Source organism: Diabrotica virgifera, chromosome 7 (genome assembly GCF_917563875.1).
Source record: "Diabrotica virgifera virgifera chromosome 7, PGI_DIABVI_V3a".
Taxonomy (NCBI): Eukaryota; Metazoa; Arthropoda; class Insecta; order Coleoptera; family Chrysomelidae; genus Diabrotica; species Diabrotica virgifera.
This window is the reverse complement of record NC_065449.1, coordinates 198,909,628-198,923,319: the sequence shown is the minus strand read 5'-3', so window position 1 is coordinate 198,923,319 and position 13,692 is coordinate 198,909,628. Positions and strand designations below refer to the sequence as shown.

Genomic DNA, 13,692 nt, shown 5'->3' with positions numbered 1-13,692 from the left:
TTTCAAAAATAAATACTTGAACCTTTGTTTTATTTTGTTAACCTGTTATATATCTGTTGAATAGAACTCTATTTTGAATCTAGAATTTTAACAAATCCTAACTTTCATTAAAATTTATTGATCTTATATCTTCAATCTCTTATATCTTCAATAAATATTTATTTCTATAGAAAAATGTAAAATATATTGAGTTTAATAAATGAGTTACTGATATTTTAAGTCTGATCATTGTAATTAGTACCAATTTAAAATTATTTACGTAATATTCCTTTTTACAACTTCTTGTAATAACTCAAGCTTCAATAAAATGTTCTTTTCTATATTCGTTTGGGTCAAAACATCAATAATCTATATCTCAGAATATTACTTAGAGTTGTTTTTAATAAATAAAACCCAACATACAACTTTAATGATGAAAGTTTAATCAAATATCAATCCCACAATACATAAATTATCAATCCAAAGAAGCGACAAGATAAATTCAAAATACAAGTGAAGTTACATCTTTCTTCACATTTTTGACACGTTATGTCAAAATAAAGGAACTTTTATTAAAATAAAGCATAAATAAAGGTGTCCTCTAATTTTCCTTAAATACAGGCGGCCTGTATTTTATTAAAAGACAAAAATAAAAGACGCAATACTGCGCATGCTTATATGTCAAAATAAAGGATCTTTTATTACAGGTCGACTTAAAAGACGTTGGCAATAACTCTCTAATAACGACAATTATTTTAACCTTAAACAACGAAAATAAACGTTTTGAACGAGTCTTCGGTTGCCTACATAAACTGAACAGAAGTTAGGTACAATCGAGAAACTCGATTTTCTACTCGTTCGAGGTTCGTGAACAACTCAATAGACTCGATAACGAGTTAAGTCGATTTAGTCGAGTCGAGTTTCGTGATCCGCCTGCAGCAAACGACGGCAATGTTGCCAGATTCCTTTTAGCGGGAATTTTAAAATTTTATAGCAGTTTGGTTTTAAATTTGACAGTTCTGTTTTCTCAAGTCAAAAATCTTAACCTTACTTTTACAAGTGATTAAGATTATTATTATTTTATTTACACGTAAATTGAAACAATAAATATTGTGCTTTGTCATAATTTAAAACTCATTATGTTGAAGTCTTTTCCAGTTGATAAAATTGCAATTCAAAAACTTTTAGGTAGGTACGTGTAACTTCCACAATATTATTTATTTTTTAAGTATTAAGGTTGATGTTGATATCAAAAATTTAGATTTCAAAGATAGTTTTATGTAGGTAGATACTAATAGAGTAATACTAGATAATAGATTAGATACAAAGTAAGCTGTAAGTAGTATAACTGCCCCTGTAATCACCTGTTATGTTGTTTTTTTAGATTTGCACTGTATGGATGGCACAGGAAGAGAACAGAGAACAAGAGTACAAGAACATGAAATATCTTATTATGAATGTATATGTATGTGATCCTCAAAAAATTATTTTTCAAAACAAGATAGAGAAAGAGCTTTAAAATCCCAAGGATCCTGCAAAATGTTTATTTGGTGTACTAGTCGAATAATAGTATCTAAAAATATTGAAACTGTTTTAAAACACATTATAGGCATGAGGATGATATAGAGCACTTACATAAATACCAAAATCAGATAAATATCTCTTCAAAGTTTATTTTGAGACTTTCTTCAAAAATATAAGTAAAATATTTGCATATCGACGGCGGAAAGGCAAAACTGAAAATTTTTTATAACATGAGTTACCTACTTTAGTTTTCGCTTTAGAATAAGTTTATCGGCAGTTATTTTAGTTTATATACAGCAGTTTATATACAGCTGGGAAAGTTTCCGGAAGGCTTCCAAAAGGCTTTCCCAGCTCTAAAAGCTGTTTAATAGGTGCTGATACACTTGTTCTAAAGCGAAAACCGAAGTAACTCATTTTATACAAATTTTTCAGTTATGAGGTCCTGCCTTTCCGCCGTCGATATACACTATATAATTTAAAACAAGAATGTTACCACTAAACCACTTTTTAAATATTAAGGCGGGTTGACATTACTAGTGAATAACAAACGTGGCTCACGCTTACATATTTTGCCCCTGCTATTGTTAGATATTTTATTATCTATTTTCAAACTCGAGCAGTACATTTGTATCTATGCATTGCATAAATACAAATGTACTGCTTGGGTTTGAAAATAGATAATAAAATATCTAACAATAGCACGGGCAAAATACGTAAGCGTGAGCCACGTTCGTTATTCACTAGTAATGTCAACCCGCCTATACTCATGAATATTTACTACAGTTTACAATTTCAAACTAGTGTGTTTGATTCTCCTATACCTATATTTTACTTTTTTAGTAAACTTCAGACTGTTCAGGATAGCATAATAGCATAGGAGGCGAATTAAAAAGAATTAATTTACTTACAAGAAAAGATATCACAAACATTAAACTCTCTTATGGCATTGATTTGAAAGATGGGTATATGTACAAGGATGATGCAACCAGTGTTTATTTTTGGGTTGAATGCTTACAGACTCATGTCCAATATTATTTTACAAACAACAGGGCATACTAATGGATATTCATTCTGAATTTAACATTTATGATTTTTGTCTTATTTTCCTTAATACTGTGCCAAAAGGAAATGTTAAGTTTGGCAAATCCTTTATCGCAATCGATGGAACTCATGGGCTCAATTCCTATGACTTTGAACTTATGACAGTATTAGTAAAAGATGAATTTGGGAATGGATTTTGTACTGCTTTCTTATTTTCAAATAGAAAAGATACCTACTTTAATTTACCAATTTTTTTAAATACATGTCTGTGTTGGTATTATATGTATAGTCAAATGTTTTCATATCAGGCATAAGTGACACCTTTTACAATGCCTCGTCAAATGTAATGGGTATTGCTCCTAATAGACTGTTAAGTGCCTGGCACATAGATAGGGCATGGTAAGTAAATCTTAATAAAATATCTGATTCTGAAAAAAATCCTATTATATATACAAGATGTATTAATGATGGTTTAGAGAGTATTAATAGCTTTTTGGGTAGACTTCTAAGTGATGCAGATACATACAATTTTAATGAGTATTTCCAGTAGAACTACTGCAATAACATCCAACAATGGGCCTATTGTTATAGGAAGGGGTTGTGGAATTAATACCAATATGACCATTCAAAATTTTCATAAAATTTTGGATAAAAGGGTATCCATTAGTTGTTATCAGTTAAGTTTAAAACTTGGCACTCATGGAGAGCTATACTCTATACCATAATATATAATAGGTATATCTCATAATACCCGACACCTTAGGGTAAATGGGTTTAGGATTATATATATATATATATATATATATATATATATATATATATATATATATATATATATATATATATATATATATATATATATATATATATATATATATATATAGTAATGTTTGAATAACGGCAATTCGGTCAGTTGAAAGAAAACTCTATTTGTTTTAAGTCTCAATATTTCGTCACTATTTGGTGACTTCTTCAGGAGAAAACTGCAAATTTATTAATATTAGACATGGACAAACTTAAATATTTCGATACTTACAACTATAAGAGTAAAAATTTAAATTTCTTTAACATTATTTTGAAAATTGATTTAGAAAATGAATTTAGAAAAATTTAGAGCAACATAATTTACAAAATAAATTGCATTGGATGTCAAGGTTGTTATATTGGTCAAAGTAAACAATGGCTTAAGCAACGTGTCACTCAACATAAAAGTGACTGCAATATAAGAAAGAACTGTTGTGCCTTAGTAGATCACCACATAAATACAGGACATAAATTTGATTTTAATAATGTAAAAATATTGGAACAAGTTGATAATTATAAAAAGCGACTTTTCCTTGAGATGGTACATATTAACAAAACTCCAGAATCAATTAATTATAAGACTGACACTAACCATTTGAGTAATATCTACTGTAATATTCTAACTAATACATAACATTTAAATAAACAAATTACCCAATTTATCTTCTAATAGTTAATCTACCTCAATTTTATTTAAATTTCTAAATACCAGTCTTACACTAACTCATGAAGTACCATCAATTACATTTTATAAATCAATTTAACTTACTCTAGGTCCTTTCTTAGTTTTCTACTATTACCTTTCCACCTTAAAATTTCGTAAATGTATAATTTCCTTTTTTACTTTGACCTATTCACTAAAAATTGTATATATCAGATAACATTCTATTAATATAAAATATATTGCAGTTACCATAACTCCCCAATAAGTCAAAATAAAATCTGTCATTTTCTAAATCAATTTTCAAAATAATGTTAAAGAAATTTAAATTTTTACTCTTATAGTTGTAAGTATCGAAATATTTAAGTTTGTCCATGTCTAATATTAATAAATTTGCAGTTTTCTCCTGAAGAAGTCACCAAATAGTGACGAAATATTGAGACTTAAAACAAATAGAGTTTTCTTTCAACTGACCGAATTGCCGTTATTCAAACATTACTATTTAACACAGTACGGTCGATAATATTTGTACAAATATATATATATATATATATATATATCTCATAATATTACATCTCATATTGTTCACTACAGTAGTAATGAGTGAGCCTGCATACACAGAACCATAATAATATATTATAGTTTGTGTATGCAGGCTCACTCATTACAATAGTGAGCAATAGAAGATATAACATATTATAGTATAAGTCTCTGTGCATGACCAGATTAACATGTTTGGTGCCCATCTCGAACAAGCTCCACTTGGCTGGTACCACATACTTAAATCATTTATTTAGTTACACAGTACTACTCACATAACTTATGTGTCGTCAGTACCTTCCGTAAAACCTTCGTGATGCTACTCATACTTCATGGCCACTGAATGTGTTAAAGCTTGTTAATGTAGGAGAGTTATACTAAAATATATATCTTATACTATATTTCCTTAAATAGAAAAAATATCTTATTTAAATTGTATCCATGTAAGTTTTGATTTAATGAAATAAACCTTTTAATCAAAAAAGTGTTGTTTACTTGTGTACACCTAGCAATATCCTGATCATAGATAAATAATATAGTATTACCGGATCCTGATATGCAGACGCCAATAGGGCTTTTCATCGATTGTCATTTGTTTCGAGCTTCTGTCATGAGTCACATAATATTAATGTATCTACGTCATACGTTTTTGGCTTGTATCATTGGTATATACCAATAACGTACGACGTAGATATATTAATATTATGTGACACATGACAGAAGCTCGAAACAAATGACTGTGAATGAAATGCCCTATTGAATAGGGCTTTTTCATCGATTGTCATTTGTTTCGAGCTTCGGTCAAGCGTCACATAATATTAATATATCTACGTCATACGTCTTTAGTTTGTATCATTGGCAATATCAATAACATATGACAGATATATTAATATTAGACAACACATGACAGAAGCTCGAAATAAATGACTGAGTGAAAAGCCCTATATCATGTAAATACAAGTCATAGAGATGTCTTTCTACGGTTAAAATTTCACAGCCTAAAGACATCATTTATGTAACTTCTTAAGCTGTCACAAAATGACTGCAATAAGAAAATAGAATTTATTAGCTCGCCTCGCCCCCAGGCAAAGTAAAGGTGCTAGGCCACTAAGAATGTTTTTTTCAATTTTTTTTTATTTTGTGGCTTTAGCACTTAGCTATTTAGCCAGATACATGATGAGAATTAATACTATTATAATACATATTAAAACTAATTCAAATTACTAGTAATTTTATTAATATTCTGAATAATTATGTAACCACTTAATACTAAAATAAAAAAGTGTCCATCTATACTATCCCAACACATTTTCACCTTTGAAATCGTAAATTTCCATTCCCATTAAAAAATAATTTGTACTGTATAAGTATATTTCTTTTGAGCTTCATTTTTTTTTCAAAATACTGCAACATGACTTTTAAATTATGACACAGTACAATACTTGTTTCAATATTTACATGTAAATAAAATAATCCTAATTACTTATTTATTTATTTATTATACCGGATAACCCCATTAACAGAAAAATTACAGTTAAATATTAATACATTTCCAAAAGGTAATAATAAATTCAATGTGTTAAATATTACTTAATTAATCTAAAAAATAGAGAATTAGAAAAGTATAAAAACACTGAAAAATTTCATATGTCACGAAAATTAATATATAACATAAATATTGACTACAAAAAAATATACAACATACAAACATAACACTTAATGAGTATAAAAATAACATCACAGAGCAAGATATCTTTTTAATTGATTTAAAGTTATATTAAATAAATCAAGTTCGTAATCATTTAACAATCCCATATACCTATCAAGTGGGTTGTGAACGCCATACAATGTTCTATGGAAAGGTATTTTAAACATATTATGGTAACGGAGAGCTTGATAAGGAACATTCAAATTAATCTGACTTAAAAGATTGGGAGAATCTATAAGTCCACTTGTAAAAGTAAGGTTATAAATTTAAGAATACAGAACTCTCTTTTAAAACCAAAGTGGCATTATAGACTAATTTTAAAATTCCCGCTAAAAGGAAAAAGGTAAATCTGGCAACAGTGCCGTCGATTGCTGGACATTTAATCTCTCCCGTTATGTTATTAAAACGTGAACAATTATAATGTAGTAAATAAAATTAGTTATTAAAATGCAGTACTGCAAGCAAAATACAATTAATTAAATTAACCTTTATATAATAATTGCATATCATATTAATATTGTGGAGCAACATATAATTTTTCTTCTTCAATGACAGTAGATATGAAATGTACGTCAATTGACAATATGAATTATTTAAGAAAGTTGCAATATTTCTCCGCTATTCGCGCACGATCGTTTATCAATGCCCTTAAGCCGGACTCAAACGACTCGTGTACTTCGCAAGTACAGAATGATTCGCCTACTTGGAAAGTATACGAGTTTGCGATTGCAATGACAAACAGGGCACTCACACGACCTGTACAATTTACAAGTTCGCGAGCGTAAACATTTGGCTTAACGACCTTGACAAATGTGTGATTACTAATAAATAGACCAGGACATTTATGAAAAAATAAATCGATATTTAAATACAGCACGTAGAAAGTTACAACTTTTTTCATTGTGTTCAGGATGACACCAGTAAAAAAGTCAACAATAGAAAAATGGCTGGAAATGCATAGTTGCATTTTAAACTGCATTATATGCATCCAAAAGTGCACAAACATGTCAAAATAAGTGTATTAGGGCCAGATTTTGTTACTCGGGGGGTTTTGGGTCGCTGAGGACGAATACGCCATTAGAACTTACCATCGGGCACCTGGTGTCCAGGTTCACTGCTAAGGCATTAGAGGTTTTTCGACACTAAATTTATGCAAACAGATTACTCGGGAGTTTTTGGGGTAGCTGAGCAAAAATACGCCATCAAAACCGACCCCCGTTGCACCTGATGCCCAAAACCCATCCAAACTCCTGAAAATAACATGCGTTAGCATTGTGTACCAGGTGGTCGGGGATCGATTCTGATGGCGTATTCGTATTCAGCGACACCAAAAACTGCCTACTTACGCCCGGTTTCATATAATCAACTTGAAAGTGAACAGTAACTCTAAAGTTCACTTTAAAATTGACATTTAGTTGCATTTTTAAAGGTACCAACTTAAAATTTAAAGTCAACTTTAACTGATTATTAAACCGAGCGTTAATCTATTTGCACGCATCCAGTGCCAAAAACCTTAAAACACCCCAGAAGTGACCAAGGGCACAAGATGCTCCGGGGGTCGGTTCTGATGGAGTATATTCGTGTTCAGCAGTACCCATAAGCCCCCGTATAATCCATTTGCATTAATTTAGTACCAAAATCCCTCGAAACTCCAGAAGATGACGTGCTACAGCAGTGACACTGGGCACCGGGGGCGGTTCTGATGGCATATTCGTATTCAGCGACTCCACAAACCTCCAAGTTCACTGATTCCATCAATTTAGGGCCGTTAGTCCTCGAATCTCCAGATGCCGTGCCCTAGCAGTGACCCTGGGCACCAGGTGTTCCGGGGGTAGGTTCTGATAGCGTAGTCATGTTCAGAGACCTCAAAAACCTCGCGGGTAACAAAACTTGGCCCTTAATATGCTTATTTTGACATGTTTATGCACTTTTTAATGCATGTTAAGATCTTTAAAAAGCAATTATTAATTAGGCATTTCCACCCATTTTTCTATTGTAGACTTTTTTCCTGACATCATCCTGAACACAATGCAAAACTAGTAAGTCTCTAGGTGGTGTATTTAAAAATCGATTTATTCCGGTGTTTTTAGGTCAAAATGCACTGGTCTAAATGAATAGTCGCAGTAAATGCCAATTATTTATACATTTCGTTTGACCGCCTCTGCAAGTATAGACAAGTTTAAACTCCATCTAATTTACTTACCGTTACACGTTATCCGCGTCATAGCCCATGACGTTACATAATACCAACACGAAATATTTAGGCGGTAGGTGTGTTCTTTTTTAGAATCACTTTGCCGAGTACACTGGCATTACAGCCACTAGACATATTTTATTATATATACGCGTACAAATAATATTTAAAGTTCTATTAATAATAACTTAAAGAAATACACAATAATATGTCTCATTTAATTTGTATAAATGGATTATAAAGCGTTTTTATGAAGCACATTTGTTCGGAATACACTGTAACTATAATCGAACGAAGGTGATATTTTGGCATAAATTGGTAACATTTATTTGACAGTTGCGGTGATGACATTTCATATTTGTTTATATTCTTTACTATAAGTATTTGTTTCATTATATTTACTGTTTTTATTATGTACTTTAACGTAAGATTATAACTTAATTATTGTTTTCTATTTCTAAAGTTTTTATTTATTTACATTGAATATTAATTTATTTTGCTGTATAATCCACTTCCGCAAAAATTTTGTGATGTATTTGATTTAAAATGAATTCAAGAATTTTTTGTAATTGGGCAACAATGTCAACTTAGATCTCTAACGTAGATAATGACGTGCAACGGTAAGTAAATTAGACGGACTATATGTACTTCCAAGTGTGCGAATAATCGTGATTTCTTTGACTCCGGCTGACGAACGAGTGGCAGCGAGTGACAAATAATTGTACGAGTAACCCACTCAGACGACATGGCAAGTATACGCAAGTGACGATTATTCGCCAAGTACACGAGTCGTTGAGTCCGGCTTTAGAATATAAAATAAATCTGACACTACTGACAAGTGACAAGAATCATAAATAAAAAACAAAATAACGACATTTTGATTTTAGTTAATTTAGTTTGTATATTTCTAATAGTAGTTATATTCATTCAGTTAATACTTTATACTGAGCTATGGAATTTAAAGTTGAAATTAAGGAAGAGTTGGTTGAATATAATCAAAAAGATCTAGAGAGCCAGCTATCCACATCAATAGATCTGGAAAACTTCAAAAATGAGCTAGAACTAGAAGATAACTCAGGTAAGACTCGCAAGACAAGTAGTAAAGTAAAAGTTAGTGCTAAATAATTGTGATATCATCTTGTTCAGCCTGCTTGCATCCACTCCTTGACAAAGACCTCCTCATGAGTTCTCCACTCTTCTCTGTTTTTTGCTATTTGGTGCCAGTTCTTCCCCATTTTTGCTTTGATATCGTCTTTGTGGTCTTCCTCTACTATAACTGTGCTCATGCGGTCTCCAATGTATAATGTTTCTCGTTCACCTTTCGATGTTTTGGCATGCCACGTGTCCTACCCAGTTCCATTTCATTTGCGCAATTCTTCCAATTACATCTTCCACCTTCGTCCTGCTTCGCACGTCCTCATTGCGCATATGTTCCCTCAGACATACTCCTAACCTAACATAGCTCATTCGATCGCCCTCTGTATCGTTCTGTATCTATTGGCTAATTCCTCTGTAAGTGTAATCATCTCCATTCCATAGGTCATAACTGGTAGAATACAACTGTTGAATACCCTTTTCTTTAGATTTATTGGTATCTTTTTCTTTCTCAACACATCACTGAGTCTGCCCAACTGCTGCCCAAGTCATTCGGATTCTAGTTATTTCTGCCATTTGATTCTGTTTGCCTAGTTTGATTGTGTGACCTAGGTATATACTCTTCAACACCTTCGATCTCACTTCCATCTAAATTGATTGTGATATCTTGATTTGTCATCACTTTTGTTTTATTTAAGTTCATTTTTAAACCAACCTTTTCAGATTCTTGTTTAAGCTCATTTAGCATGTAGATTAGTTCTTCTGTATTGTTGCTTAGTACTATGTCATCAGCAAATCTTATACTTAAAAATCTGCCATCAATTTTAATTCCACGTTGTCCCCAATTTAACTTCTTGAACACATCTTCTAATGCAAGAGTAAGTAATGTCGGAGAGATAGTGTCTCCCTATCTAACTCCTTTCCCTGTTCTTATTTTGCTTGTTGTTAGACCTTCTGATACAGTTATTTGCATAGTTGCATTGTCGTATATCGATGGCTTAGTGTGAAAACCTCGTATCTCATTTTTTTTCGAAAATGACATTTTGGTGGTTTTAGTTTGGAAACCTTGTATCTCACGATTTACAACTGTTAGAAAAATTCCAAATACACTAGAATATTTTCTACAGCCGAAAAAAGAAACCACATATCGTCCGTTCGGATGAAAACTGTACAATCTCAAAATTTACAAACTTTTCAGGAGAGCATTTTTAAGATTTATCGGTAAATAAAATTTTCCACAATAAACATTGGCAGGTTTTTGTTTTAGTTTGTATTAGTTGTATCTTTTATATGTCGAAACAACATGAAAATATTTCAACCATATAAATAATAATAATAAAACAATTTGTTTTTAAATAAGATGTTTTGAATTTTGCTACTTTTTTAGAGAAAATATTATTAATTTCCATTATTATACAGATGTTTAAAAAGTACTATTATGATAAAATAGGGTATGTTCAATGAAAAACTAGGCTTATAAGCAAATTTTTATTCTCAAAAATATTATAACAAATAGCAGGTAATATGGCACAAACCTTACAATGAAATTTAGTCTTAGAAATGGGTGCACCGAAGACAAAACCCTTTATTTAACAAAATCACATTTACTATTAAATACAAACAATCAATCAAGTAAAAACAAATTAAAAGGAACAGGAAAGTTATTCAAAGATTTTCATAGAATCCAAGATGATAACCTGGAATGGTTTTCTTTTGCAGTAAACCCAATAAACCATTTTTCTTTTGCTCTGAAAATTTATCTGAAACAGTATACAATTACGGAAATATACTATTACACTGATAAAAATTACATCATATTCCAGTAAATTTTTTCACGAAAACTATCCAATTTCAAAATTACATGATTTTAAATAGAAGAATGTTTGAAAATATTATGAGAAAAGTTAATAAATTCGAAATTATATACTATTAATGAAACACAAAGCTTTACCTTCAAGTTGACATTTTTGGTTTTGTATACTCTTTAAGTGAAACAGCTTGCGAACTTCCTCGATCGTGAACACAACTAAAGATTGTACCGTTTTAGAGAGAAAGAGATGCACAATCCTTCCAATTTAAAACTAACCAATGCGCTCCCTAGCGGATATTTCTTGAATTACGATTGATTGTCACTATTCCAGAGAAAATATTGATGACACTGAGCGTTTCTATATACTTAACTCAATTTCGTAAAAATTTGGAGATTGTATACTTTTCATGCGAAGAGACGATATATCAATTATTGCTCTCTTGATTTAGTGTGAATACCATGTATACAGTAGAACCCTGATTATCTGTGTGTGGATTATCCGGGCTGCGGATTATCCGTGCTATGATTTTCTATTACAGTAGAACCCAGCAATTTTCTATTACAGCAAATCCGAACTAATTGGGACAGCCTGTTCGGATTCCGAAAAGTTCGGATTATCCGAAAGCTAGCCTTAACTATAGTTTATTTTTTAACCAGGAGGAGTAAACTAAAAAGACAAATTCACACCCATAAAAAACCACTAGAATAATAACCAAATATATCTTCTTTTTTGGTTGATCTAGTCGGCCCTCAAGAGTAATCCATAAATATTATATTAAATTAACACGTCGCTAAAGAGTTCCAAAAACAACTGCTTTTTATATAAAAGTAGAGTAACAATCTAAAAATTAAAGGAATAACACAGAAAACACAAAAATCGCAGATATAACTTAATTAACCTATGAAATGTCACTAGTGTCAAAATTTGATAAATGTCATTAGTGTCAAAATTTTATAACAGTGGAGTAAACTTGCCTGTGGTTGGACCAATTACAAACAAGCAATACAGCGCGGTAAATTTGAATCACTCCTCTTGGTTAAAAAACAAACTATAGTAGTTCAAAGCTTTCATTGTGATTTTGAGTAGCCAAACGTTCTCGCAAGAGTGTGGACAATATTTTTGGACTCAAGTTGACTACGAGAGAATCAAAGTAAGTTTGTGTTTAACCTTTATAAACACTTTATATATATATATATATATATATATATATATATATATATATATATATATATATTAGAGCGGAGTAATTTTTTTTGTCATCGGGTCACAATCAGTTTCTGATTCTACAATGAATTCTGTGAAAAAAAAACTTTACACCATAGGTATTTGATGAATTTCGAGGCGCCACATTTTTCATTTTAGTTTTGAGGTACATCAGAACTCGTCATTTTACGACTTCTGATGTACATTGAGGTTGATTGTGGACAAAATTTCAACTTTTTTTATTACGGAAAAGTGTATTTTTGTAGCTTTTGAGACGAGGAATCCATTTTTGATATCTATTTGTACCAAAAGCACTCACCAGGGGGCGCTACAATGCAATTTTATGAACATCAGAATTTGTCATTTTATGACTTCTGATGTACATTGCGGTTCACTGGGGACATATATAAACTTTTTTTTACGGAAAAGTGTATTTTAGTAGCTTTTGAGACAAGGAATTTATTTTTGATATCTATTTGTCCCAAAAGTTCTCACCAGGGGGCGCTACAGTGCAATTTTTGTCATTTTACGACTACTTTTTTGGATAAAACAGTGTTAATATTATTTTTTCAACGTTTTTATTTAATAGGCCCTGATTTTATGTTACAAAAAATAGATAATATTAATTAGTTTATTATAAACTTTACTAAACAATATTTTGCTTAATTAAATTTATTTGAAATATAATAAATTAGATGTTTTTGAGTAACCAAACCACTCAATTTTGGATCAAAAAAATTTTGGATCTTCGATTTTTCTAAAACTTGATGTATAGCTTCTGATAGCCACTTTACACCATGCAAGTAATTGCGCAATTAATTGCACAATTTCTTGCGCAAGAACTTGTGCAATAAGTTGCAACTAACTTTCTGCAATAAAGTGATTACACGGTGCAAACAATTGCATAAACTGACATGAAATAGAAACTTTGACAAAATAGCATAAATTTTAGGTTATGTTTGTTTTTACAAATTAAATGTAATTTTTTGAGTAGAATTATCAGATACTAGATTAAAGATGTTAGATTATAATTTGAGAAAGTTATAATATTATGTATTAAGTATAACAAAATCAATTAATACCTAATCCAAGTATGTAATACATATTATTCATTTACAAAAGGAAACAAGTT

The 13,692-nt window shown here is 30.8% G+C and overlaps 1 protein-coding gene across 4 annotated transcripts in view; it reads left to right on the top strand.

The window, feature by feature from the left end:
* The first annotated feature begins 9,313 nt into the window (after window positions 1-9,313).
* Window positions 9,314-13,692, top strand: part of LOC126887672 (zinc finger protein 239-like) — a 148,256-nt gene continuing 143,877 nt past the window's right edge. For all 4 annotated transcript variants that reach the window (XM_050655314.1, XM_050655316.1, XM_050655315.1 and 1 more), the window contains exon 1: window positions 9,314-9,529. In XM_050655314.1, the coding sequence (XP_050511271.1) occupies window positions 9,403-9,529 (127 nt within the window). In that variant the 5' untranslated portion in view covers window positions 9,314-9,402. The remainder of the gene's footprint in view (window positions 9,530-13,692) is intronic.